Raw genomic sequence first — 27627 nt, forward strand, 5'->3', positions numbered from 1 at the left:
ATGACATGACAATATACTCATTCTCACCATGAAACTTTAATTCATTCCAATAAATAGTCAACAAAAGCAATTCGATTGGGATGTTTGTCAAATTGTCATCCGCGCTTCACATCACTCCCATTGGTAATTTCAAGACTTTGATTTTATTAAATGTCATTGAAGATGTACGAATGATGTGCTGTGCGACTTAATAATAACCTCTGTTTTTGTTGGTAACCTGTACGACTACAAGAATATTTGTCAATTATGACAGCATGTTACAACATATCTTTGTTTTTGATCGTGCCGCTATAAGTTTCCATTAGGTATGGTTTCCTTTCTCCAGTAAAATATAGTTTTTTACTCAATGAATGTATTTTTCATTAATAAACGATCATTATTTTTAAAGAGCATGGCTGTCTCTCGCGCGGTCACAATCAATCTGGAAGAACCAGACGATGTATCCAAATTAACATTAATGGAGAAATGGAGGAAACACGTGGAGAAAAAAAGAAAGGAGGGTCATGATGCAAAAGTAGGAATATGCGTCGTCACAAGTCTCCTGGCCTTCCAAATTCCATCCCAGCTGATCATTTTCCTTTATTACATTATTCCAACATTGTTTATCGAATACAGTCCCTGGGTTCAATATTACCTGAAGGTCTTTATTGTTTTTTGTTGCTTAGAATTCTGTGCTAACTACCTGTGTGTTCGTCTGTATGATACAATGTATAGAACCACAAGAGACAACCCCCAACCAAAAGAAATCCATGAACGTTGGCGCAACCCTCCAGAAAAGTTTGTACCCCTGCACCCGAACAGAAATGGAACCCCTAATGGCCATGTAGAGGACAACCATGGGGGCTTACCATGGACGTACTGTGATGTATGTGAACTGAAAATCCCACCGAGAACACACCACTGTTATTTCTGCAAGGCATGCATTCTAAAGCGTGACCACCACTGCTTTATGGTTGGCACCTGTATTGGACATAAAAATCAGAGGTACTTTGTAGTTATGGCATTCTGGACCATGGTGTGTGGATTGTTTGGTGGGGTCTTCACCTTCGTTTACATTAAACACCTACACTGGCCGTTCGCACCATGGACAGACTTTTTCCTTCCTCTCACAATTTACAGGACCCTATGGCACGGCAGCATACCACTCCACATTGGCCTCATGATCTATCATCTGCACATGGAGTTTCTGTTTGGTGCATTGGGAACATTCTATTTTATATCGCAGATGTTGATCATTTCTCAAGGGAAAACTCTGTATGAACTTACCAAAGAAGTGCCCGTTAAAAGCTCCAACTCGGTGAATTCTAACTATGTGTCGGTGTTTGGTAACTTCTGGGGACTCAATTTCATTTTTCCAATGCAAATACTATTTCAACAGAAAGATGATGGAGTAAAGTGGGAAGGAGTCAAGTTGGATCATAATGCCAATTGTGAGAAACAAGTGAAATATAGTGACAAAAGAAGTTCAATTAAAACTGTGTAATGTTAATTGCTTTGTATACTTTAAATTTATTATTTGTAAATTTGGTTTAAAAAATCTTTAATCATTCACAACTCAGAAATCTTACAAATATGTACAAAGTGGCTTTAAAATATTCTATGTAAAAATCTAACAAAAAAAAAAGAAAAAAAAGTCTACATCAAGAATACTCAATAATTAAACTGTAAATAAAAAAATACTTGAGTGCACAGAGTAACTATCATTTTAGTGCCATGATTAACCTGAATGCTCAAACTGCTCAAAGGCAACATCCAGCAAAACATCTATACACTGTTTTGAAATGTGCAATGTGATATTTTTATGTTTATAAATCTTTCTAGTTTTGATATTTCTCTTGTCCCTAGTTAAGATTCTGCATTCTGCATGACTCAATATTGTATATATTACATATTATATTTACTTTCAAGGTAAATTGGTTTAATATATCAAAATCATAATAATTCCTTTTTATTCTTAGTACTTAATTAATTTGTTGTTATTAATGCTGATTCCTTTTATTTCATATTTGAACACAATAAATTGAAAAGGAAGATACTATCTTAAATTGTAAAAGTTTTCATTCCATGATGTTGTATTTATACATTTTTTTTAAGCTACAAGTTCTTTGCTCACCTGAGCTGATCAAATGTTTGTTCATCAGTTAATTGGTTCTTTTATCTGCTGTTCACTTTTAAATGTTCTACTTCTTCTTTAGAACGGTTTGAATCCCACTTTATCCTTAGGTGATTGATGAGGGTTTTCTCTATTTTGACTAGCATTGTGCCATTATATTTACAAGTTGTTTTCTAAAAAATTTTAAGTGTTATTAATTTTATTTCATTTTTGCAATACACCAAAAATAGTTTTCCATTCATCCCTAGCAATATGTTCTGAAGCAACGATGCCATGCACAGGCACCTGACGCTATATATTTTTCTCATAATAAATATATATACCCTTTACCTTAAAATACACGAGGGTGATTTTATTGGGTAGAAGGTATACATAATTGTGTATTTTTAATCGTGAGAAAAATATTTAACGTCAGGCGCCTGTAATGCAATTATTTTTTTATTAATTTTTTATTTAAAAAATGTTGTCAAAATCACTACTATTATTTAGGGAAATATCCCATTCAAACCTGGATCGATTGATCTATGTAACGTCCGCTCCCTGCACCATTCCCGATGCCACAAACATGTACATTCCGTGCATGCCTGCAGATTTATAATGATCCATACAAGTACACGTGATGCCGTACTATACCTGTACCTGCAATTTGGTTTCAGCTGTGCAGTCCCGGTATCTTGGGATTCCTTTTTGTCGCCACGGGCCAATAACGGAGGTTAGAGACCCTCTATCCTGCCTCTGGTTTCAATAATTAATTATGTTGTACAATCCACCTATGCCCAGCACGATCGTTTAGCAACATGCTGTTCTGTATCTATATCGATAAAGATACAGAATTCGAAATTTTTTTGTTGATTATCGAAAACCTGTTAAGTAAACAATTTTCGGACGAAGAAACAAGTAGGTATCGATTTATCGAGGGCCAACAGTTCCGTGTAAAGTCTTAACCTGTAGTTTCATGGTTGTTTTGACTGGATTATACTGTGGGAACTAGGCAACAAATGGACAGAGGTGTCCCGAGAAAGTAATTTAACCCCGAACAATACGGACTTCCGCGGCTTCTCCGACCGTGATTGACCGGCAAGGGGTACCTGTTGTAACACGCGCGCGGATTAAACATTCCGAGTACCACCTTTCGGTATGGTTGTAGTACTTATCACCATACCTGGAGAGCTACGAAAGCTGGATACGTTCTGACCAGAATCTCACTGTGACTACCGGAGTAGGACAGACCTTACTACTACAGACAGGTGTTAATTCAGGTAAGATAGGGATGGTGGTGGGAAGCATGGCAATGTTTCGCCGTACCCACGTATTGTAAATTTCTTTTTTTTCCCTTTAATTCGACATTAATTTTATTGACACTAATTAAATTTGTTAATTTTGTGTCATTGCCTTTCTTATTGCTACTAAGTTGATATGACCAATGGAAGATATAGCTCATGCAGTATTCAGACACGTGTTTTCTATAAATAACGGACAAGATTTCTAATGGTGTTAAGATTTGATCCTTTAGCTGACCGGCGATTTAAACTTTTTATCTGACTTTCAATGTTTGGAACTTACGTCCATGGTAATTCAAAACATACTCCAAAATCAATCACCGATATAATCTTATTTAATATCGATCAGCTTCCGTCTATGTAATGTACCCATAGATGGTTGAATTGATTTCAATCAATTAAAGGCTGATCTTTATCGTCATCCATAGTAAACTGTTAGAATATCTGTAATGTTTATTTTTTTATAATAGGAAAGGGGAATTCTTTATTTGTAATAGATTGCGAAATGTTACATAACATGTTATCACTTACATGCAATGTATTAATTGTTCCAAATTTTATTTCGATGGACTCCGCGAAATCTTCTAAAAACAAGAAGTAATTAGCAATTTAAGTCAACATTTAGGGTGTTTTCTATCACATTTTGTCTATCCACAGATGTGTCGGATGGTCATGTTGACACCCGTTCCTCTGATCATCGTAAACAATTTAGTAATTAGTTATAGTACGAATAATATGTAGTTAAAATCGTATATTTCATTTTTACACTGCGAGTGTCTCATGACCTTGTTGACACTTGGTCCTTTATCATCGTAAAATAATTAACCGCTAATTACAGAAAAGGAAAATCAGCACAAGTTTTAACAGATTTGATTTCAAAACATTGCACCTACATATATATGTCTAGGCAACCTCCGTTTTTGGATGATAGCTCAATTTCAAGATGGCTGCTGATTTTTACCATACATGGAAAGTCACTTTGCATTGTGGATGAAATTATCCTCCATTTTTGGAGGATAGCATGGGTATATTTCAAAGGCTTCGTGCATATCTTTAATGAAAAAATGCAAGCACAAGACCATATGGGAAATAAAGTTAAGGAAATAAACTAATGATTGTATGCGGCGATTTGAAATTCTATGTATAGTATTTTCACAATATGCTTTGAAAGTGTGTACTTCCTGTGTTCAGTTTTACAAATGACATAGACTATTAATCATCTGTTTCATTTAATCAAAATCACAAAATAGTGATGTTTATTCCTCATTAAAACATTAATGACTTCATTCACGTTTAGAGACACATAATAGATATATTGATCTGCTATATTGTACATGTACAAAGTAAATGTTTGCATATACCTTAATTAGGAACTTTGTAGCTCTTATTTTAATTAATTCACAGGCTATTAAGTGTCATTTGAATTTAATCCCCTTCACACAAAAAGACATTGTTAAATTTTATTAATCAAAATGATACCATTTATAGATATCAATTATCCTGAATATTGAAAAAAATATGAGAGTCTTCATATGAAATATTTTCTTTAAAATCAGCCCTGCAATTATTTAAACTTAAATATTTATTAAATATTATCAATAAATATAATTATTAATAGCTAAATAAGGTGATATTTTTATTGTCTAATAATTATATTTTATTCATAGTTAACTCCCTTTGTAAAAACAGAGTTAATTGCCCTTCATCTGAAAAGATCCACTAGGGGGCACAAACATCTATCCTCCAATTTTGGAGGATAAAATCTATCCCCCAAAAACGGAGGTTGCCTAGACCTGTATATGATTAAGGTCGGACGAGACGAATAGCACGTCGGAAGAATAGCATAAAAATTTTCAGAATCAATTTAATTTCAGGCAATTGTTAGATAATTTTAAATTTTTAGACAGGTAAATTTTGTTATCGGGTTGTGTTAGTCGTAAAACTTGCTTTCAATAATAAAAATACTCAAAGTAAAGAGTTAAATTAAAGAAGTCGGGTATACAATCACAAGAAATACCATTCATCGTTTTATTGTCACAGTTTCCAACATGGCGGTAGCCAGGAGCGTGAAAGTGGAGATACCGACAAACGAAGCGGAAGAAGACGAACCGAGCACACTGATGGGAAAATGGCGGAAACTCTACGAGGAGAAGAAACGGGAGGGCCACCAGTCGCGGCGGATGCTGTACCTGTGCTGGGCATTGTGGGTATTCCAGACGCCTACACAACCGTACATGGCGTTCGCTCACATCATTCCATACATCATGTATGAGTTCACGGACTGGACTCAGTATTATGTTAAGGTCATCTACATATTTTGTGTGATTCAGACGCTAGGCAATCTGGTGTGTGTCACGCTATACAGTACACGCTATGTGAAGACACGAGACAGGCCCGAGGCCCAGGAGGTGAGGGAGCGATGGGAGAACGCCCCCGATCAGTTCGGTTTACCAATGGCGGAAGTTCCCAACGGGCACCTGCCGGATAATGGCGGAATTCCGTGGTCTTACTGTGATAAGTGTGATATGATGAAACCGCCGAGAGCGCATCATTGCAAGGTGTGCAAAGCCTGCATACTGAAGAGGGACCATCATTGTTTTGTTATTGGGACCTGTGTAGGTCATTATAATCAGCGGTATTTTGTGGTTTTGACGTTTTACGCCACCATTGTGGGATTTGGCGGCGTTGTGCTGACTGCCTGCTATCTGAGCATGTTATACTGGCCGGAAGCTGTGTGGACGGACTTCCTACTTCCTGTTGCTATATATAGAGGGCTATTTGGTGCGATGAAAGGTTACATCGCAATTATGATTGTCCATCTTTACACTGCGTCGTTTATAGGACTCTTTGGACTGTTATATTTTACATCTCAGCTAATAATAGTAACAAAAGGCGTGACGTTATATGAACTCGCCAAAAACGTACCAATCAGGAACAACAAATCCACCAATGCCAACTTTGTGGAGGTGTTCGGGAACTTCTGGTTCTTAAACTTCATTTTCCCGATGACGATTATGTTCCCCCTGGAAAATGACGGCACCACGTGGAAGGGCATTAAACTGGATCACAACAGTAACTATCAGGGCTCTGACGTAGAATAGAAGGCATAGTGTAAAATCTGGTCGTCTAAAACATGAACGCCATTAACGTGTATAAAGTGCACGTCATTTTATCAGTTAGGAATGCAAGAATCAACATTACGACAGAGTTTCCATGTATAAGATGGATGAGCTCAAACTAATGTGTTCAATTTGTAAGATGTTGTAAAAAGTTGTAAGATGTTGTAAGAAGTTGAGTTCGGTGCAAGACTTGTTGACGCTCATTTTAAACTTTATGGTTGAATAGCATGATATAACATGAAACAATAAAACGCTGATACATTTACCAAGATATATATCTTCCATGCAGTGTTTGTGTTTATTGTGTAGCTATTTCAAGTCAATTTTATGAGGGCCTTTAATAAATTTACCCAATTGAGTATTGAATAGAAGATGTCTGCTACAGCATTCAGCTTGGGGAATTGACTAAAACCTAGGCAAGCTTCTTTATTTAATTAAGCAATTAGAAACAGAACAGTTATTTTTTTCTGAATTCACGCATCATATACGATGTCTTTCACTTAAATGGATAGAACAGTCACTTGTTTCTTGTCTTGATTTGGAAATACTAACAAAAACTACCGGTTCCTGTAGACAGACTCTATGGGAAAGAAATAAAAAGTAACTCGCATGGGAGTGGTTTGAGGTGTAGCAACGTGCTGGTACGCATTTTATCAGCTGCACGCGTGTTAGTAAAGAATAAATGACACATAATGAAGATTATCAATTTATATAATTGTACTTTAATTTTCACTGAAATATAGACATTTCCATATAAAAAAATCTCTCATAAAGAATATTAAAATTGGATCCAATAACTGACATTTCAGTGATATTAATTACCTACTAACCAAACCTTTCTGTGTCAACACCATTACAAAGAACAGGGATTGTATCAATAGGATTTCTTATATAAACAGTTCAACACTTTTTAATTATCAAGTTTTGTGTATAACAATGCTACAGTTTTTCCGACGACCCGCAGTCATTGATTGGCTGATCTGAGTGGTCGGTGATGGAGAGTGGTCAGTGAGGGTGGCTCCTTACTCCCCGTTGACCATGTCCTCCCGCATGGTGTTGGTGTAAGTGAACGGGTTCTTCTTGTTGAGATAGTTCTCCGACTTGATGAGGGCCTCGGGAATCGTCAGGTTGGTCTTGGTAGCAGACATGCAGCACTTGCTGCGGTCGATGCAAGCCTTCATCAGGTCGTAGTTAATGCGATCAGACACCACCGAGTCCTGTTTGTAGTCCGGGTGGTGCAGCACAAATGTCCTCATCCACCGGGCAGTGGTCTCCGACTTACCTACCAATGAAATCAAGGGAATCAAATTACTAGTATTAGATCAATCCACACCTAACAAATGGCTGTCGTAAAATTTTTTTTTTTAGACTGTTGTTTAGAGATTTGTAACTCTGTTATTTGACTGTTCTTTCACCTGAGGATGGAGCAACCTACACATGGAAGGATTAAATTAAATTTAAAGAGATTTCACAATAGGATTCCCTAATATTTGGTAGCACGAAAAAGGGAAGGTTGTTTTTTTTACTTTTTACCTTTGGGTTGAACCCGCAAAGGGAAACAACTCAATACACTATTTGTAAATTGTGAATTAGTCTATTCATTATACATTCAAGGCAACAACAATGGTAATTTTACACGATTCTGTTTACCTTAGGCTTTTTAAGATATCAGGTTGAGATAGTTGAATATTGTACTTCTGAATGTTATGCATGAGACTAATTACCTGAGGCTTGGTGAGATACCAGGTTGAGATAGTCGGATATTGTATATCTGGTTGTAATACATGAGTTTACCTGAGGCTTGGTGAGATATCTGGCTAAGATAGTTGGATATTGTATATCTGGTTGTAATACATGAGATAGTTGGATATTGTATATCTGGTTGTAATACATGAGTTTATTAACCTGAGGCACAGTGAGATATCAGGTTGAGATAGTTGGATATTGTATATCTGGTTGTTATACATGAGTTTATTTACCTGAGGCTCGGTGAGATATCAGGTTGAGATAGTTGGATATTGTATATCTGGTTGTTAAACATGAGTTTATTTACCTGAGGCTCGATGAGATATCAGGTTGAGATAGTTGGATATTGTATATATGGTTGTAATACATGAGTTTATTTACCTGAGGCTTGGTGAGATATCAGGTTGAGATAGTTGGATATTGTATATCTGGTTGTTATACATGAGTTTATTTACCTGAGGCTCAGTGAGATATCAGGTTGAGAGAGTTGGATATTGTATATATGGTTGTAATACATGAGTTTATTTACCTGAGGCTCTGTGAGATATCAGGTTGAGATAGTTGGATATCGTATATATTGTTGTAATACATGAGTTTATTTACCTGAGGCTTGGTGAAATATCAGGTTGAGATAGTTGGATATTGTATATCTGGTTGTTATACATGAGTTTATTTACCTGAGGCTCTGTGAGATATCAGGTTGAGATATTTGGATATTGTATATCTGGTTGTTATACATGAGTTTATTTACCTGAGGCTCGGTGAGATATCAGGTTGAGATATTTGGATATTGTATATATTGTTGTAATACATGAGTTTATTTACCTGAGGTTCGGTGAGATATCAGGTTGAGATAGTTGGATATTGTATATCTGGTTGCAATACATGAGTTTATTTACCTGAGGCTCGGTGAGATATCAGGTTGAGATATTTGGATATTGTATATATTGTTGTAATACATGAGTTTATTTACCTGAGGCTCGGTGAGATATCAGGTTGAGATAGTTGGATATTGTATATCTGGTTGTTATACACGAGTTTATTTACCTGAGGCTCGGTGAGATATCAGGTTGAGATAGTTGGATATCGTACATCTGGTGTCCACGTCCAGATCCATATCCTCCATACTGTTTAGGTATTGGTTGATGAGAGGAATCATTCCAGGGAAGTCAGCCTACAGACAGAGCCAAAGAACTTAAAGTCTCATTAACCATTGTCAGATACCCATGGTCAGTCTCACATATGCTTACTGATCATGGACTAACTCATTCTCTTGAATACCTTACTTCTGAATCAAATGGTTCTACATACGCTGCCATTGATGATTTCATCGATGCTCATTAATTGACACTGGTCCTCGGTTTTGGTCTGACATTTGGACTCGGAGCAGCACTCGGGCATACACTTGGTGAACTCCTCGGGGGTACAGTCTGTGGACAGAGAAAAGCCAGCAATAAGTCTACCTCACCCTTACAACACAAATACACAGTCAGTAGCACGTGTATAAAACTCTGCCATGTTATATGTACAGACCTGTGAAGATTTCTTTCCGGAAGTAGAATTTGTCATTGAGGACTGCATCTTTATTGTGAGCTGTTTTCATGTTTTCATCAACCTAAAAATCATATGAATAGAAGTAGAAAAGATTTCATCTCATATAAATAAATCATAACAGTGTTTTGTGGGGACAAAAAATAAATAAAGTACAAAAATGCTTTGTGGGGAGAATAAATATCCTCAGATGTACCAGCCATTTGCAATTGAAAAATCTCTTGAAAGTTGGTTTGCAGTAATGCTTGTCGTCAGCAAGAATAGTATGCACCTGTACCACAGGTGAGACTTACCTTAGATATAGGGATCACCTAATTCCTCTGTACCTGTGACTTACCTTAGATATCGGGATCACAAAGCTCAGACCGTACGTCAGGATGACCCGAGTCAGGAGGACAATGAACACTGTGTAGGCTGCATTCTCAAAGTCAGACAACTGGACCTGTTACACATCATAGAGTATTACTTTATATCATAGAGTATCACCATATATCATAAAGTATCACTTTATATTATACAGTATCACCATATCTGTCTCAAAGTCAGACAACTGGACCTGTTATATATCATAGAGTATCAACATATATCAGAGTATCACCATATATCATAGAGTATTACTTTATATCATAGAGTATCACCATATCTGTCTCAAAGTCAGACAACTGGACCTGTTATATATCATAGAGTATCAACATATATCAGAGTATCACCATATATCATAGAGTATCACCATATATATCATAGAGAATATAGAGGATATCTATATTGTGTGATTTTATATTTGCTTTATCCAACGAGTTGAAATGGTGTATATATTCGTGAGGCTTGCAGAGCGAATATAACCATTTCAACGAGTTGGATAAAGCAAATATAAAATCACACAATTATAGATGTTCTATTTATCTCATACAATTTGATTTATATTATGAAGCTTTTGAGACCATCCCTTATATGACCAGAATTGATTTTTCAAAGATTTAAAACGATGATACAACATAGTGTTATGCGGTTATTGTGACCTTGCACAATACAATTTACTACGTCATTTCTGAGATAAATCTAACTGTTTTAATGTAAAGTTTCACTGAAATAAACCTTGAAATAATTTTTTAGCTCTAAATAATTTTTCTTACAGCTCATTTACTTGATTAAATGGAAATACTGATCAGAAGACTTGAATAACCAAGTTTATTGACATACACAAAATTGCAAATGCTCGTTAGTTTGAATTGACTCGAACGAGAAACAGTTGTTGATGTTTTACAAAACAAACACTAGCATAATGATCTGGAATTGAAAATAGTGAATATGGATGCTTACTGGTGGTGGAATAAATGTCTTATGAAACATTATTTCGATAAGTTCTTGTATATAATTACCGTATTTTTCGGGGCATATGCCGATGTGGGGCATAGGCCGAATTGCTCATTTTTAGACAAAATTCAAGAAAAATCCTTAGACTAGCCAAATTGGGGGATAAGCCGATTTTCAATCGATGATTACTATAGTGAAAGTATGACCGCTGATTAAGGAAGTCATCGAATGAAGTATATACTTTCAGAATATCGATGTAGAAAGTCAAAAGAGTAATTAAAGTTATTAAATTTGCTTAACATATATATGTTAAGCAATTTTTAAAAATACATCTGTGTTTTGTGGCTGTTTGGTCTCCCGTATTCGTGGGTGTATCGTTACGTATCGTAATTTTACATAGTGTAAATTTAATTGCAACACCAACCTCTGTGGTTCTGTCTGGTAGAACTAAGTATAATATTTTACCAAACCTTTTATATTTTATTAATACCTTATTGCTAAATTTCATTTAATCAAGTTATACTTTGAAAGCTACTTGTAAATACGGGGTATGGCGTCCATTAGCTCAACACGTGGTTTCATATTCAAATAGAGTTATCCCCCGTAATCGCTATGAATGAGAAAACGAAATACCAAACATAATTATTTAATTTGTGTTCTTTCCATTAATTAATTAAATAGTGACTTGCCGTTATACAGAGAAGTTGTAATGTTAAAAACACAGTTAATGCAATGAAGTGTAACGGTGTACACAACGTGTCTCCAGGCTGTGTTTCACACCTTTGTATATACACACGACTCCAGAATACCGTTATTTCATCCAACAGAAAATTAATTGTAAAAACACAAAGCATTTGATTTATTCTACACCCTAGACCAGTGATTCCCGCGAACACAGACATGAAGAATTCACAAAAATTCCGTCATATTACATTCAACCGGTTTCGTTTTCTTTTTTACTACGCAATAATAGTTTCCAGGGTTCATACACGAACGTGGGAAAAAATTCTTTTGATTAGGGTTGTAAAGAAATACCTCGTACAGTACTGTACATTTTATAACTCATGATGTCCTTACAAAAATTATCAACGGGACAACTATCGAACAATAGTTCAAACGGATGAAAAAAAAACAACCCTCATAATAAACTGCTACAACAGAACAATGGATAAAAACAGTGGATTTTATATTTTACTGTTAAATTTTTTCAACTTTGAGTCTACGATTGGCCGATCCCAGGGGATAGGCCGGGGCTCGCTCAACGGAGAAAAAAAATACCAGCCTATGCCCCGAAAAATATGGTACAACCAGAGCGCTCTGTTTTCATCGCATCGTCAGGATGAACTCCTTAATAGTTAACATAATAGTTTGGACCAAAAGTATTTAATAAAGCATCACCCCTTTGATATAGCAAAGTTTTATCACACAGGTAATATACACCACATTTATGAGATAAAACCATATATTATACAGTACGTATCACCATATATCATACAGTATCATAGAGTATCACCATATATCATAGAGTATCACCATTATTACAGAGTATCACCATATATCATACAGTATCATAGAGTATCACCATATATCATAGAGTATCACCATATATCAAAGAGTATCACCATGTATCATAGAGTATCACCATGTATCATAGAGTATCATCATATACCATAGAGTATCACAATATATCACAGAATATCACCATGTATCATAGAGTATCACCATGTATCACAGAGTATCACCATATATCATACAGTATCATAGAGTATCACCATATATCAAAGAGTATCACCATGTATCATAGAGTATCACCATGTATCAAAGAGTATCACCATATATCATAGAGTTTAACCATATATCATAGAGTATCACCATATATCATAGAGTATCACCATATATCATAGAGTATCACCATTATTACAGAGTATCACCATATATCATACAGTATCATAGAGTATCACCATATATCATAGAGTATCACCATATATCAAAGAGTATCACCATGTATCATAGAGTATCACCATGTATCATGGAGTATCACCATGTATCATAGAGTATCATCATATAACATAGAGTATCACAATATATCACAGAATATCACCATGTATCATAGAGTATCACCATGTATCAAAGAGTATCACCATATATCATAGAGTTTAACCATATATCATAGAGTATCACCATATATCATAGAGTATCACTATATATCGTAGAGTATAACCATATATCAATGACATATAGAGAGTAAAGACTATCACACAGTATTGACATCCTCAAAGTATGATAACTGAACATGCTTACGGGGCCAGGTAACCTATTTTAAGATCATAAACCTTTTACAGAAACATTGCTTGGTCACTTTAAATGCTGTCTGATAAAAAATTTACCTCCATTGGTCTGAATTCCACCCTCCATCCGATGTTACTGTTGGGGGGAGGAGGTTTAAACCTCATGGTCTGCCAATTAGTGGACTGGATATTCTGTGAAAGAAAACACCACAAACAATCAGGTTAGGTTTCCTTTTTCCCTTGGGGGATAAAATTTTGATTAAGGGTCATACTGATCAGCCTGTAATGCAGAAATATACCATGGAATCATTAGATTTCGTGGTGGCTCAAATTTCATGGAATTTGTGGGTACCTTTCATCCACGAATTAACATCCTCCACAAATGAATTAATTAGGGTTATAAAGTCATATTTCCTTTTATATGTAAAAGAGAATACTCGAAATTACGTCCCCACGAACCTGTAAAAATTATGCAATCCACAAAAATTGGCCCTAACAAATTTTAATGATTCCACAGTATACTAGAAGCAAGATAAACAGGTCTCTGCCCCCTTCTTCCTCAATTATACATATTGATTTTTTACTGTATATTTCATTCTTACATACCTCAAAGTGGTCTGTATCTTTTTCGTCATCCTGGTTGACTTTTTCACTGAACAGTGAGACAGGGTCTCTGATGAACAGGTGAGCGATGTGTTTGGAGAGAGGCTCGTCGACATCTGTTATAAACAACAAAACCATGATCAGTTTTGTATGATAATCATGGACAATAAAACCCTAACCTGTGTAACAGATTAATAAAGGGTTTGCTCACACAATGAAGAATAGATAGAACAAATTTTTCTACATGTACATCTATGTCTGTAACAAAAAAACAAACAAGAAACCAATCAGAAAGCTGAACAGGTGTATAGACTTATAATGAAAATACTGTAGATTCCTCATTAAAAGTGAGGAATTCATTTCCACATAAAATCGCGAGAAGCAAACCTCACAGACTTTAAAATCTCACTTTCATTTTTCTGAAATTTTGAATTATAAGAAATCATAACAAAAAAATTGGTGATCGCCATTTATATTCTCGCGATTTGATACAAAACAGTGGAATTGCGGAATTAAGTACTCGCGTAATATAAGGAATTTACAGTAGGACCCAGGCAAGTTCATGCATGGCCTAAATACTAATAATATACAGTGGGGCCTCAGATATCCGGACGCCAGATAACCGGACGCTTCAGTTTACGGACGATTTTATTCGGGAACAGATTTTTTATACGTTATTTTGTCTCATTTATCCGGAATTTCGTGTTCCGGATCCGGACGGTCTGTTATTACCACAAAACACTAATTTACTACTAATCTTGCTTCATTTAACCGGACGGCAAATTTTAATGATACCCTACTCAGTACAAAAGATTGCCCCTGCAATTAAGTTTCACACCTTTTTTACGTGCTAGACCCTCATGAGTAGCTTGTATAAACACACTGACTTCCCAAAGCACTTTCAAAAATTGGAAAATTGCGAACAACAGAGTATCACACACATATCACACTTGGACACAAAGAATTTAGATAGATTCGGTTGTCATTATTGTCCGGTTAATATTTCATAATAAAATGCTAAAATAAAGCAGAGTTCTTTATCTCTTAAAAACGTTCATATCAACAGACAACTCTAGCATGTGTTGCTATATGGTACGAAATGCAAAAAAAACCTAGTATCAACCCTGGGAGCCATTGTATACTAATACATTATCATTCATGACAACAATAAGACATATTTCAGATATCCGGACGCTTCACCTATCCGGACGATTGTACTTGGGAACGAAAGCGTCCAGATAACTGAGGCTCCACTGTATAAAGATTTCTTACTGGCTGCGATGAGTTCCTTGTAGATGTCATGATCATAAACAAGGTCAAGGTCATTACAACATCGGTAACAGGGCGAAAGGTAACTGTCGATCGAGTCGTAGCGGGATTTATTGATCACAAACTTGTTCTCTTTTAAAGGCTGAAACAGAAGTAACAGTGAAAATCATCAAACTTAAAAATCAGAACATTACTGAAAGCATCATGAACCATGGTACAAGGCATTTATAATTCATTATGCATTACCAAAACTTCCCTCACACAAATATCCATCGTCTCAAGCCACGGGTTTTGTGTCCATTCTATTTCCACAGTATTATTTGTGGAAATAGAATGGACACAAAACCCGTGGCTTGAGAAGATGACAAATATCCAAACTTTTTAAACAGATTTTTAGCATCAAACTACAATGTGCATATTGAAAATATTAATTTTTTTTTTCATCCAAAATTAAATTATCAAATGTTACATTGTTCCAAGGAATCTACAATACGACAAAGAGATAGAACAGAATTTATCAATTGATAAAACTTGATCTCTCCATGCAATGCTAAGGATATAATTATCGGTATGAACTCCATTTTGTAATAAATCACATTAACTGGTTTTCGAAAAGTTCAGAGGCTGACATGCTGTTGACGACATACCTTCTCTCCTCTCTCCTCGTCCGTCCGATCGTCAACAGACTGAGATATAACTGTCCACCTCGCATCAATATCAGCAAGATGGCCGCGGAATATAGGAGCAGCAGCACTAAGGGCCAGCTGTAAACAAATCGTATTTCATCAAACTAGAAAAAAACTGAGAGAACATGGTTTTTTATTCAACCATCCAAATCTAGTGAGCCAGCAAATAATGTCTTTAAGTTACAAGTACTTATATTTACATTTTCCAGTGTCTTTGACTGAAATAACACAAATCGATTTTCTAATGTAGAGGCCAATACATTTCATCAATGACTATTTCAAGAGCATTCGATGGTTGTGGCAGAAAATACTTATAAGAAGGTACAGCAAAATATTCAAATTTCAAAGCTTATTAAATTATGCCATTTTTTCCTTTACTAAATTATAGTTTATAGCCAAACAAATCAGATTTCAGAATTGAAGGACGACCACCTAGCCTCCTGAATATTCATTCTTACAATGGCTGTAAATTTAATAAATATAAGTATTAATAAGGAATCATTCTTTGAATAATATGAAATAATCTAATACGGTCGGGCGTGACCATATTTATCATAAAGCCATTCAGGCTTTATATTGGATTTGATGACTCCCGACCGTATATGATCACCCCATGATTTTCAGAGAATAATTCCTTATTCCCTGAATAATACAACAATTTTCCCTTTAAAAATAGGAATAAAATAGCTCATTTTCAAATTACATGTATGACAGAATACAGAACAAGGTGTCAGTAGAAGATCTTTCAATTAGCAGTTGCTTGAAAAATGAGTTTAAAGGGGGACAACTCCTACCATGATAGGGCAGAGTGGGGCCAGCTCGTCGTACAGTGTCCGAGCCTCGGTGATGTTACAGGCCTGGAACGTGACTTGAAGACAGCTACAGCCCATCCCAAAGCCCATACAGTCCATGTAGATGTGGTCAGGCTTGGCCCCCGCCCGAGCCTCTCCATCGTCCCCCAGGGCCTCGAAGTCGTCCAGGTAAGGCGACCTTGTGTTCTTGTCCTTGTACACTGTCAGAGAGAACATTGAAAGATTTAATATTTAATCTTTATTTCTGTCCAACTACATTTAGAAAAAGTAATGTTTGCATCATAAATTTGGAGAAATAAACACAAAATAATCCTTATAATACTATGGTCAAATCGCATAACAGTACGTACAAAAATGGTATTGATTTGCAGGATGTGATAAGTATTGAATGATCTATTTTAGAGAAATAATACCAAGAATCTAGCTAACACCTTGGGTGATTTAAGATGATATAGGACACCTGTCAATATTAATGTGGTTAAAAGTACATTGTTATCAAAATACTTCAACGTCTTACAATTTTTAATTTTACAATTTATGACCAAAAAATTTTAAGGTTTTTTCCAAGGGTAAATTTACAAACGCCCCAGTGGGATTTGAACTCATGACTTGAATATCATTTTGTATTTTACACTCTAACCCATTGTGCTATGCTGTTAAGTAACTTTTTCAGGAAAGAAAAAATTAAAAAAATTATGCTTGACTTCGTTTATTTCAATTAGAGATAAGTCACAATATGGAGGTGTCCCATACCACCTAATATTTAAATTACAATTTACCCTTCTGTAAGTATTATCAATTCATGTCAAGCTAAATTGACTACTGATAAAAATTCGAAGACAATCAGAGAAAGACTGCCCATTATTCCTGGTCAAACTGCAGTGACAAACGAAAAAAAATAAAAATAAAAATATACCAGGAATATAAGAGTTATGACCCTTGAAATTCACTCAGTAGTGTTGATACCTTTAACAGTTAAACTGTTGAGATACATGTATTGGTAGCTTGACTACTTAATCCTTGGAGTCCAATGTTTACTCCACACAAGAGAAAGTTAATATTAAGGTCAACAGTGTAGGTGCAATTCCCCCAGGTCTGTTACAAACACTACACTGACTCTGATTGGACAGCGTTCTACACAAACAATGGATTCACTTATTGACTAAGTATAAAATCAAGTAGAATTGAGAATCACCTGGAATGTTTATTGCTACTTTTTTATTCCTTCTCTGACGAATGTTTCTGGTTAATGTTCTAAAAAATAAAAATAAATATGCAATAGGTACTGATGACATTATATATTACAGTCATACATGTACACACTTTGATTTGAAATTTAAATCAACAGCACTTTAACTTTGAAGGTCAAATTTGTTAACAAACAGAGTGAATGCTAAATCTTGGGTGTCCAGTAAAAACATGGGATTGAGATTTTAACTTATAAATATCTTGCGTTTCCAGGGAAAATGAAGTATTAAGTTTTTACTTAAATCGTGGATGTCCGGGGAAGATGGCCTGATCCGGATAGAAGAGTGAGTGGGAGGCTCCATCAGAGGGTGTGGGTGGATGTTCCGGGTCAGTGAATCCAGGACTTCCAGTTCTTGAATCCAAAAAAAGAAAAGAAAATCAATAAGTCCATGTTAATATTTGTACACTCAGAAATCTCCAACATGTTTATATTAAAAGGTAAATCACATTCTTCTGGAGCAGTGTCCTTTTAAAAGAACCTACAGTCCCAAAGGGGACAGAAATATCTTACCTAAAAAAAGAGGTCAGACACAAATTCCTACCTGGGAAAAGAAGTCAGACACAGAGGGACTATGTCCTTCCCACACCATTTCTGAATTTCCTCTCTTCTGCACAGACAAAAAATGAATCAATTCTAAAATTTGTAACCAACAACAAAAAATTTAAAATAAGATTTAGATGTAAAAGGAAACCAAAATCTGAAATAGTGTCCCTGCAAGATACATGTATCTTCTTTGATAAAATCTATGACAGAATGCCTATTATGCAACAATCCTCTTCTGATTCATATCAAATTAACACGCACTTATATATCCCATTTCATATAATACATTGTACTGTACATTACGAACTTGTTTTGCCTTGCATAATGAATACCTTAAAATTTACTTAGGGTTCAAGTATTCAAAAACAATTTTTCGTTGTTCATGATAATGGACTCAACTACAATGAAGTGAGCCATCGCTTGTTTCTGGTTGGACTCAACTATAATGAAGTGAGCCATCGCTTGTTTCTGGTTGGACTCAACTACAATGAAGTGAGGCATCTCTTGTTCCTGGTTGGACTCAACTACAATGAAGTGAGCCATCGCTTGTTTCTGGTTGGACTCAACTACAATGAAGTGAGCCATCGCTTGTTTCTGGTTGGACTCAACTACAATGAAGTGAGCCATCGCTTGTTTCTGGTTGGACTCAACTACAATGAAGTGAGCCATCGCTTGTTTCTGGTTGGACTCAACTACAATGAAGTGTGCCATCTCTTTCCCTAGGGTATCTCTTGGGTTCCTTACCTGAGTCTCATGTTGGACTCGACTACATTGAAATGAGCCATCATTCCTCCGTAAGGTTTCCCGGGGGTGCCCTCCACCATATAATTGGCATACTCGGGTCTCCATGTTGTGGGATGGTTCCTGCAATACAGCCAGGGAATCAAATATCCAAACATTAAAAAAAATTGCAAAAGTTTTATATTGTCACATGATGCTGTGCTAGTTTTGACCTTCAGCCTTTGAAGGCTTTTACTGATCAGCTGCCGAACCTTGATCTTTCATCAACATTAGCTATATGAAATAATATTGATTAACCGTTAAATGGAAAAATAAGAAATTTATTTCAGCTAATGTAAGTGAGTTAAACACTCCTGAGACACAGAAAAAAATCTACTCATGGTCTAAAAAATGTAACACTGGAATTATTTTGCTACAAGAGACACATTTAATAGAAAAAAAACCAAATCACTTCATGACCGAAACTGGAAATTAAGGTAAATCCTTTTACGCTTTTTAATGCTGCAACATTTAATAAGGGTGTGTCTATATTATTCAACAAAGAAATAATTTCACGTGAAAATAATGAAAATCAACTGATGGGAAGCGAATTCTGATTAATCTTGAACTCAATGGAAACTCTCCTTCTCTCTCTCTCTCTCTCTCTCTCTCTCTCTCTCTGTTTCTCTGAGATGTGCTGTGTCACAGTGATTCATCACAATTTGAGATCACTACAATCCCTCCATTTAACAGCTAAGAATGTCACACACACATTTAAGCTTTGGAGTTGATAAAGCATTTCTCTTCTTTCATTTGTATGCTAGTCACAATTTCTTTTTTTGCTTTGCCAATTGTCTGTCATTGAAATCTAGATCAGTAACTTATGTTATTCAAACCTTTTGTCTCATATAGATGGGAAACACATTCAATTAAAGAAGTTTACATTTTCATTCTTCCCATGTTAAAACTTGAACTTCTAAACAATGAAAGAGGAAAGAGATGATCAAATACAGGACATGAATAATGCACAGAGAGTACCGGACCGTAATTGTTTTAAATCTTAAAATTTAAGCATCCGTAAACTCTTTAAAAGTTTTATGTCAACACGGCTGGTGTATACTATGAAATCTGATGATCTTCCACTTAGTTGTTACCAAAAATATTTCCTAGCCTTGAGTTTTGGAGGCTATAACATAGTTTTTTTCCTGACACAATTGATGGAGTACTGAGTACCATAGCAGAGTGCCTGTGTTGTGACATGTATCAGCATGAATGAATGAATACAACTGACATTTATCAGTTATTTGTGAATGGATATTATTTTATACTGTACAGTTGTGTCTTACATGAAATTCATGTGGAGCAACGCATTCAACATGAATCTCCAAACAAAAATATTATCATGAAGTTCCATATAAATTTCATTAATTTTTTTTTTATAAAGCTTTATTTTTATGCAAGAAAATACAAAACCAAGTACCATGCATGTGACAATGAACATTAATTCATATGATTTATTCTCCATCAAAATATTGGGAAATTCTTATTAAATGTGTTGAAAAATGTTCGCATGTAATTCTTGTTAGGAACAACTGCTGGCACTGTATGGTGGTGGATCGTGTGTGAGGTGGTGGATCATGTGTGTATGGTGGTGGATCGTGTGTGTATGGCAGTGGATCGTGTGTGTATGGTGGTGGATCGTGTGTGAGGTGGTGGATCGTGTGTGTATGGTGGTGGATCGTGTGTGTATGGTGGTGGATCGTGTGTGTATGGTGGTGGATCGTGTGTGAGGTAGTGGATCGTGTGTGTATGGTGGTGGATCGTGTGTGTATGGTGGTGGATCATGTGTGTATGGTGGTGGATCGTGTGTGAGGTGGTGGATCATGTGTGTATGGTGGTGGATCGTGTGTGAGGTGGTGGATCGTGTGTGTATGTTGGTGGATCGTGTGTGTATGGTGGTGGATCGTGTGTGTATGGTGGTGGATCGTGTGTGAGGTAGTGGATCGTGTGTGTATGGTGGTGGATTGTGTGTGTATGGTGGTGGATTGTGTGTGTATGGTGGTGGTACAAGTATGTGTGGTGGTGAATATTGTGTGTATGGTGTTGGATCGTGTGTGTATGGTGGTGGATTGTGTGTGTACGGTAGTGGATCGTGTGTGTATGGTGGAGGATCGTGTGTGTATGGTGGTGGATCATGCTTGTATGGTGGTGGATCATGTCTATGGTGGTGGTTTGTGTTTCTAGTGTGGTGGATCATGCATGTATGGTGGTGGATCATGTGTATGGTGGTGGATCATGTGTGCATGGTGGTGGATCATGCATGTATGGTGGTGGATCATGTGTATGGTGGTGGATCGTGTGTGTATGGCAGTGGATCGTGTGTGTACTGCGGTAGATCGTGTGTGTATGGTGGTGGATCGTGTGTGCATGGTGGTGGATTGTGGTTCTTACTTGGGGTTGTCGTTCTCCGCCTTCTGTAGTGTCTTCAGGATAGGTTCAGCACACAGGGCCAGCTGGGCTTTCTTCTGCTCATTGTTCAGTTTGACCAACATATACTCTATCTACAACACGCAAGTTGATAGTTCAAGCCAGCAAAAACTTGGAGCAAATCTGTAAACATTACTTCATTGTTATTCAGATAATTTGTAGGAGCAATATCCCCAAAGGAGCTCTTTTCTAATAGGTGCCTTGTTCATGATGTGACCTTGAACTTTGGTGATTGATCTTGTATCAGGATAGAACATTATTTTTCTTCATCAAGGGTGTGGGGATGCTGAGTTTTCTAATTAATCTAATTAATAGATCATAAACCAACCTTTGAACTCTTAACTTTGGGGATAACAACTTTTCCATGCATTTCTCTATTAAGTTGTCAATGATTATTATGATATAATTTTATTATCTTGCAGTATTGCAATTTAAATATAAATATGGCTAGAATTTGAAAGATATTTGTATACAGTCAAAATTTCTTATCTTGAACTAGATGGGACTGGTTAAAACTTCGAGATATCCCAGTATTCGAGATATTGAGGGTAAAATTCTTAAAAAATAAGTGGTTGGGACTTACTGTACAAATCACTTTGACATATCCACATTGTAAACAAGATATCAGTGTTCAAGATATCAAAGTTTAACTGTACATGTACATATATCATTACACATCAAGTGAAATAAAACTGAAATTGAACACGTACTTGTAAGGATTTTTGCTTTTAATTATCAATCTGAAATATAAATGACCCAAAGCTGATCTGTACTTCATCTCAGATTGATATTTTACGTTTAACAGATGATAGCAAATGACATGGACAACAAATGAACTGAAATAAGTGTGACTTCAGACTTTCTTTTTCTCAATCCTAATGTTGGATTTTATAATTATAATGCTAGAGAATTCTAAAGGAAAACATGAAAAGATCAAAAAGACGTCTCAACAGCTACTAGTATTACGGTAGTATTTCTTCAATACGGTACTACTCTTGGACTTTAAATCACTGTTTTAAAAGCCCATTCAACTTCCAATCTCACAGGCAGAACTTTGCATTGGTGTATTTACTTGAAGTATAAGGACACCTATAGGGACACAGAAAGTTAAGTTCTAGAACATTAATATGATGACATGTAGCAAATACGTTCTAAGAATATCCAAATTTGGTAGGCCGAGTACTGCACCTTGTGAATGCTGTGTCAAACAGTATTAAGATAGATGAAGAAATTTCTTGACCATCAAGCCTGACAGAATGTAGATAATTAGAGAGAAACTGGCATGAAAATGCCATATTGTGGTAATATATATATAAACAGTACAAGTGACACAATCACACAAACATAATATATAAAACTGTTATTAAGAAAATTAACCATAATCATCAACAAAAAAATCATACAAGGATTTGCTACCCCACCTACTACTTTAATGAGTATGGTATTTTGTGACCTCCTTGCTATTACACTAACTGACTTAAATTTGGGATTTACACTCCTTACCTACAACTTACTACATAATGAAAGTCATTAAACATTAAACCATGATACACTCGTACAACTATTCCAAAGCAGCAAGGGGGGGGGGGGTGGGGTGGGGGGGAGGGGGGGGGGTTATTCACCTAAATGTAAGACAGATTCCAAAAACTTAAGACTCAGATGTTTCCTAAATATTCTTAAAACACATCACATTCCTGAGATAGCTTCTAATTAAGCCTGCTGGACCAGTATACTCGTCCCTGGCTTGACAAATGCCCACGGACTATCTCAGATGCTTCCATTGTTTCCTCACATATTATTGCACGTAATCAGATTGACCTGACATAATATGACAAAGTATTAGGTATTTTAAAAGTTCAAACTGTTATGTTCCTTTGGTGTCAACATTTTTGTACTGGTCAAAGCACGTCTTGGCAGGCTCGAATTATAAAATTAATCAGATTTCATTTCAGAGTGACTTTCAACTACTACGGGTATTTCCATTATTGGTTTATTATCTCCTCCATTGTGAGAAACTTTAACCCTTTCATTATAGAAATGAAAAATACAGCATTTAAAAACTGAATTGATATCTGTAAGGACAAGTTCAGGTCTTTTGATGGGATTAGGTCCACTGTCTAACAGTTAGAACCAGGGTCTGCTGCCTGTGGATTTAATTACAATGCCGGTACTTTATACACCTACATCAGATTAATATATATTACTACAAATTCCTGATGTTAAAAATTCATCATTTTCTGAGATTTTGTTTATTAATAAATATTTTTTTTTAAAAATGCAAGATAAGGTAAGTTGGACTCTAAACATGACAAAAAATCAGTCATCTTTGCATATTGAAAACAAGTTTCAGAGACCTGATTTGCCATTGCTTGGGATTGAACCCAGGTCCCCAGGCTCACAAATCCAGCATTTTATCAATGGTGCTGAGAGGAAAATCCCACAAGATAACTCTTGTTCCTGTGTGTCCAAACCACATCATGTTTTGCTTAATATTTCGGCTTATATTAATACCTTTATTTTTAAACAACATTCAAAAAGGTACAGTCTTTTTTGGAAGAGCTCCACATTAATCACATCAGGTGGAAAAATATACGACTAAGTACAAATAAAAAATTCCGGGGGGGGGGGGGAGGAAGGGGTTGTTGTTTTACATTGCAAATGACACGGCTAATGAGAGTGTTAGAAAAAATATTGTGTGAGGTGTAGTAAAAAAACAGGCCTACCACTGACATATTAACGTTATGTGTTACATGGTTTATTAATTGTAGTTGACTTAATACAGTTAATACATGGTCTGTATATTCCATAAGGGACAAAAGCATCAAATCGGATGAGGAATAAATCATCTTAGATGCAAATAATGCACACAAAACATAGGAATCGGTGTTTAAAAAGATCAAATATAATTCAAGTCATACAGAGTTTATCTATTTATTTACTTATTTATTTAGACACCTGATTTGATTGATGGGGTCAACGCCTGATAACACGGCTCTTTTATACAAGATCTGGGACAAAACTACCCGTCTAGGAGCAGGAATTCAGTAAACATAAAAATATCAATAACACACATAGCATAGAGCTCTAGGTGCTGATGATTGCCTATTTCAGACTGATCCAGTAATATCTGGATATATTTGTTCAATTAGACCAGAACTTTTCAGCCATTTAGAATTACTCTGACTTGAACACCCGATACCTTTCATTACATCTAACTGGCTGACACCTGAATACACCCGTAGACTTCATGTTCCATTTCTTAGCCCAATCAATTGTTAACGTCCTGACACACCTATAGCTAGACATCGTGTCCTATTATGAACATGACATCCCCAAAAGGCTTGTCATACCGAGTTGCATATCATCACAGAGTTGTTCGGGCCCTTTCTGACCACCCATTCTTACCTCGTCACCCCAGTAAAGGACATCTTTGGTTCGGTCCTGAAGTTTGTGGTACAGATTGATAAATTGCTTGATGCCATGTTTCCGCACGTGATCTGCCTTGGCTTTCGTTTCCGGCCAGTCCAGTGGAGAGCCCTCGGACAGTAAACCCATATTTATTGAAAATTCACAAAATTCCCGAAGTGTGTGGCTCTGACAGTCAGCTTGCTTCTAAAAACCCATAGTGTAAATAATAACGTGCTCTAATGTTTATATTTGGATGACGGTCGGGCGGGCATGCGCGATCTCCCTGAAATGGCGATTAAAAAAATCAAAGTCCTGAAAGTACTGAGACGTACAAAGTTTGTACAGTTGAAAATCTTTTGATTTTGAAGTTGTTTTTTTTCGCGTTTTTGGTATTTTGAATAGATGTTATGTTTTATAGACCTGACGGATTAATGACCGAGGATATAATTACGATAACGGAGACGAGGGTTCACATATAGCAGAGACATAAATAACAGATATTGGCAACTCTGCCATTAGTGTGTTTTGTTGTTGAAAAATGTTACGGGACCAATCTGTACCTTGAGAACTACATATAAGTAAAATTGATATATTGATCTTAATCCAAAAGTATATTGTTTTCATGTAAAATGTGCATAGGATTTAGAAGTTTTTGAAGCAATGAATTGAAAATTAAGATTAATATATAGAAAATATATAGGTCAGCTATAAAACGTTGGCGAAATCTCGGACGACGGGAAGCTAACTGTCACCTCATAACTGAAACTCTATTAATATTGTTTAAAGGACACAAACTCATAAAAATATAATATTTTGAATGTTTTGGTAATAGGATTTAGCTGTTTTTATTTTGATATATTTGTTTATTAAAAAGATATACTGATTTTAACAAATTAATTGATATTTTAACAAATAGCAATTGAATAGATAGCCCCCGTATTTCTGTTTGACACAATTACCCAAAACCCAAGCCCTTGTTAAAATGGTCTGAATTAGATTGAAAATGAAAGACAATAAGAGATTTCAATGATAAACTTTCAAACCAAAATGCATAATAGTCGTGAAGAAATATTTTAGAAACTCTCATTTGAAACATAAATTATATATTTTCCTTTCATTGATACTCTGTTCCAAGATATCTTTGATTAATTACTTAATATTTATAAATACATCGGGGTTAAAAAGATGTTCATTCAAAATTATGAAAAATTTTCAAGATTTCATCTTTGAAATGTCCCCTCTACCTTATCAGGTTTCAATACATGGCAAAAAAAAGTTATGTCTACGGGAAATTAAATTTTACTGCAACAGACCCGGATGATTACGTTAAAAAATTGTGCCAGGTATTCCTAGTGATTTTCGAATGGAAAAAACGATGATGTCATCATTTCCCATTATAAATCTCTGTAAGATATCTGTTTCCGTTCCTGTGAATTTTTACAAGTGAAAAATGATAATTTGTGAATATTAAATGTTACCTTGGAAAATTTCCCTTTCATCTATTTCAACTGCACTTCGTCCAAATGTGCTGCATAAATATCTTGGGACAGACTATACAAGATACTGACTTCGAACATCACCTTTTTACGGAAGCGTAATAGTGCCACTTTGTATTTTTTTTTCTTTAAAATTCCAACTTTAAAGTTGGAATTTCCAACTTTAATATTGGAATTTCCAACTTTAAAGTTTGAATTTCCAACTTTAAAGTTGATTTCCAACTTTAAAGTTGATTTTTCCAACTTTAAAGTTGGAATTTCCAACTTTAATCTTGGAATTTCCAACTTTAAAGTTGATTTTTCCAAGGCTAATACAGGGCATTTGCGAGTGGTAAAATGCAAACATAAGTAATAAACAACATGGCTAGCGCGCATCATGGAATATGCCAACAGAGCAATTGCTATTCATAACGCCATGTTCACTAAATAACGTTGTTTATTTCTTTTAGTATCTATTCAATGGCACTGCAATTCATAAACTGTATTTCATTTTAAAAGAGTTTAGCAATTTGTTTTAATTACACAATTAAAGAGACAGTACGGCGAATCTTATCGAAAAACCGACTTGAAAAAATTTTCCGATCGGGTTCGGTATTTTTGTACTGCTCATGAATGTATAAACTTTCAGAAAATTACAAAGTTCTCCATGCAATAAATCTAATTATGTCATTAAAATTAATAATTACGTATAACCTATCACATAAATAAATCGCAACGTGTTCGGGGTTCAGTCTTCTATACTATTACGCATGCGTATTTACTGTAAACAAAACACATGCAGGGCTCGCGAAGAATCTCCTGGAAGGTTTGTTGATAAAATATGTCTTTTCTACTTCTCATAGGTAATAACTGTTTAAAGTTTTTAAAATAACCACAATTATTATTTTGAAAGCATGTATTTTTCGTGTTTATCATTGAAGTTGCTACAACCTAAATTTATTTT

General features: G+C 35.6%; 2 protein-coding genes across 2 annotated transcripts; one reads left to right on the forward strand and one right to left on the reverse strand.

The window, feature by feature from the left end:
• Positions 1-148: 148 nt before the first annotated feature.
• Positions 149-6796, forward strand: LOC128161932 (uncharacterized). The gene is made up of 3 exons (XM_052825228.1): positions 149-305; positions 389-1325; positions 5434-6796. Exons 2-3 carry the CDS (start codon positions 392-394, stop codon positions 6492-6494), a joined length of 1995 nt encoding a protein of 664 aa, XP_052681188.1. The 5' UTR covers positions 149-305; positions 389-391; the 3' UTR covers positions 6495-6796.
• Positions 6797-7205: 409 nt separating this feature from the next.
• LOC128190244 (glutamate--cysteine ligase catalytic subunit-like) lies at positions 7206-25469 on the reverse strand. Its single transcript, XM_052862210.1, has 16 exons — positions 25186-25469; positions 21745-21854; positions 19318-19437; positions 18572-18637; positions 18268-18381; positions 17977-18035; positions 16764-16981; positions 15931-16047; positions 15287-15425; positions 14018-14130; positions 13511-13603; positions 10147-10251; positions 9792-9873; positions 9570-9688; positions 9306-9432; positions 7206-7794 (listed from the first exon to the last, which is right to left on the reverse strand). Exons 1-16 carry the CDS (start codon positions 25333-25335, stop codon positions 7535-7537), a joined length of 1992 nt encoding a protein of 663 aa, XP_052718170.1. The 5' UTR covers positions 25336-25469; the 3' UTR covers positions 7206-7534.
• Positions 25470-27627: the final 2158 nt, after the last annotated feature.

Source organism: Crassostrea angulata, chromosome 1 (assembly GCF_025612915.1).
Source record: "Crassostrea angulata isolate pt1a10 chromosome 1, ASM2561291v2, whole genome shotgun sequence".
Classification (NCBI taxonomy): Eukaryota; Metazoa; Mollusca; class Bivalvia; order Ostreida; family Ostreidae; genus Magallana; species Magallana angulata.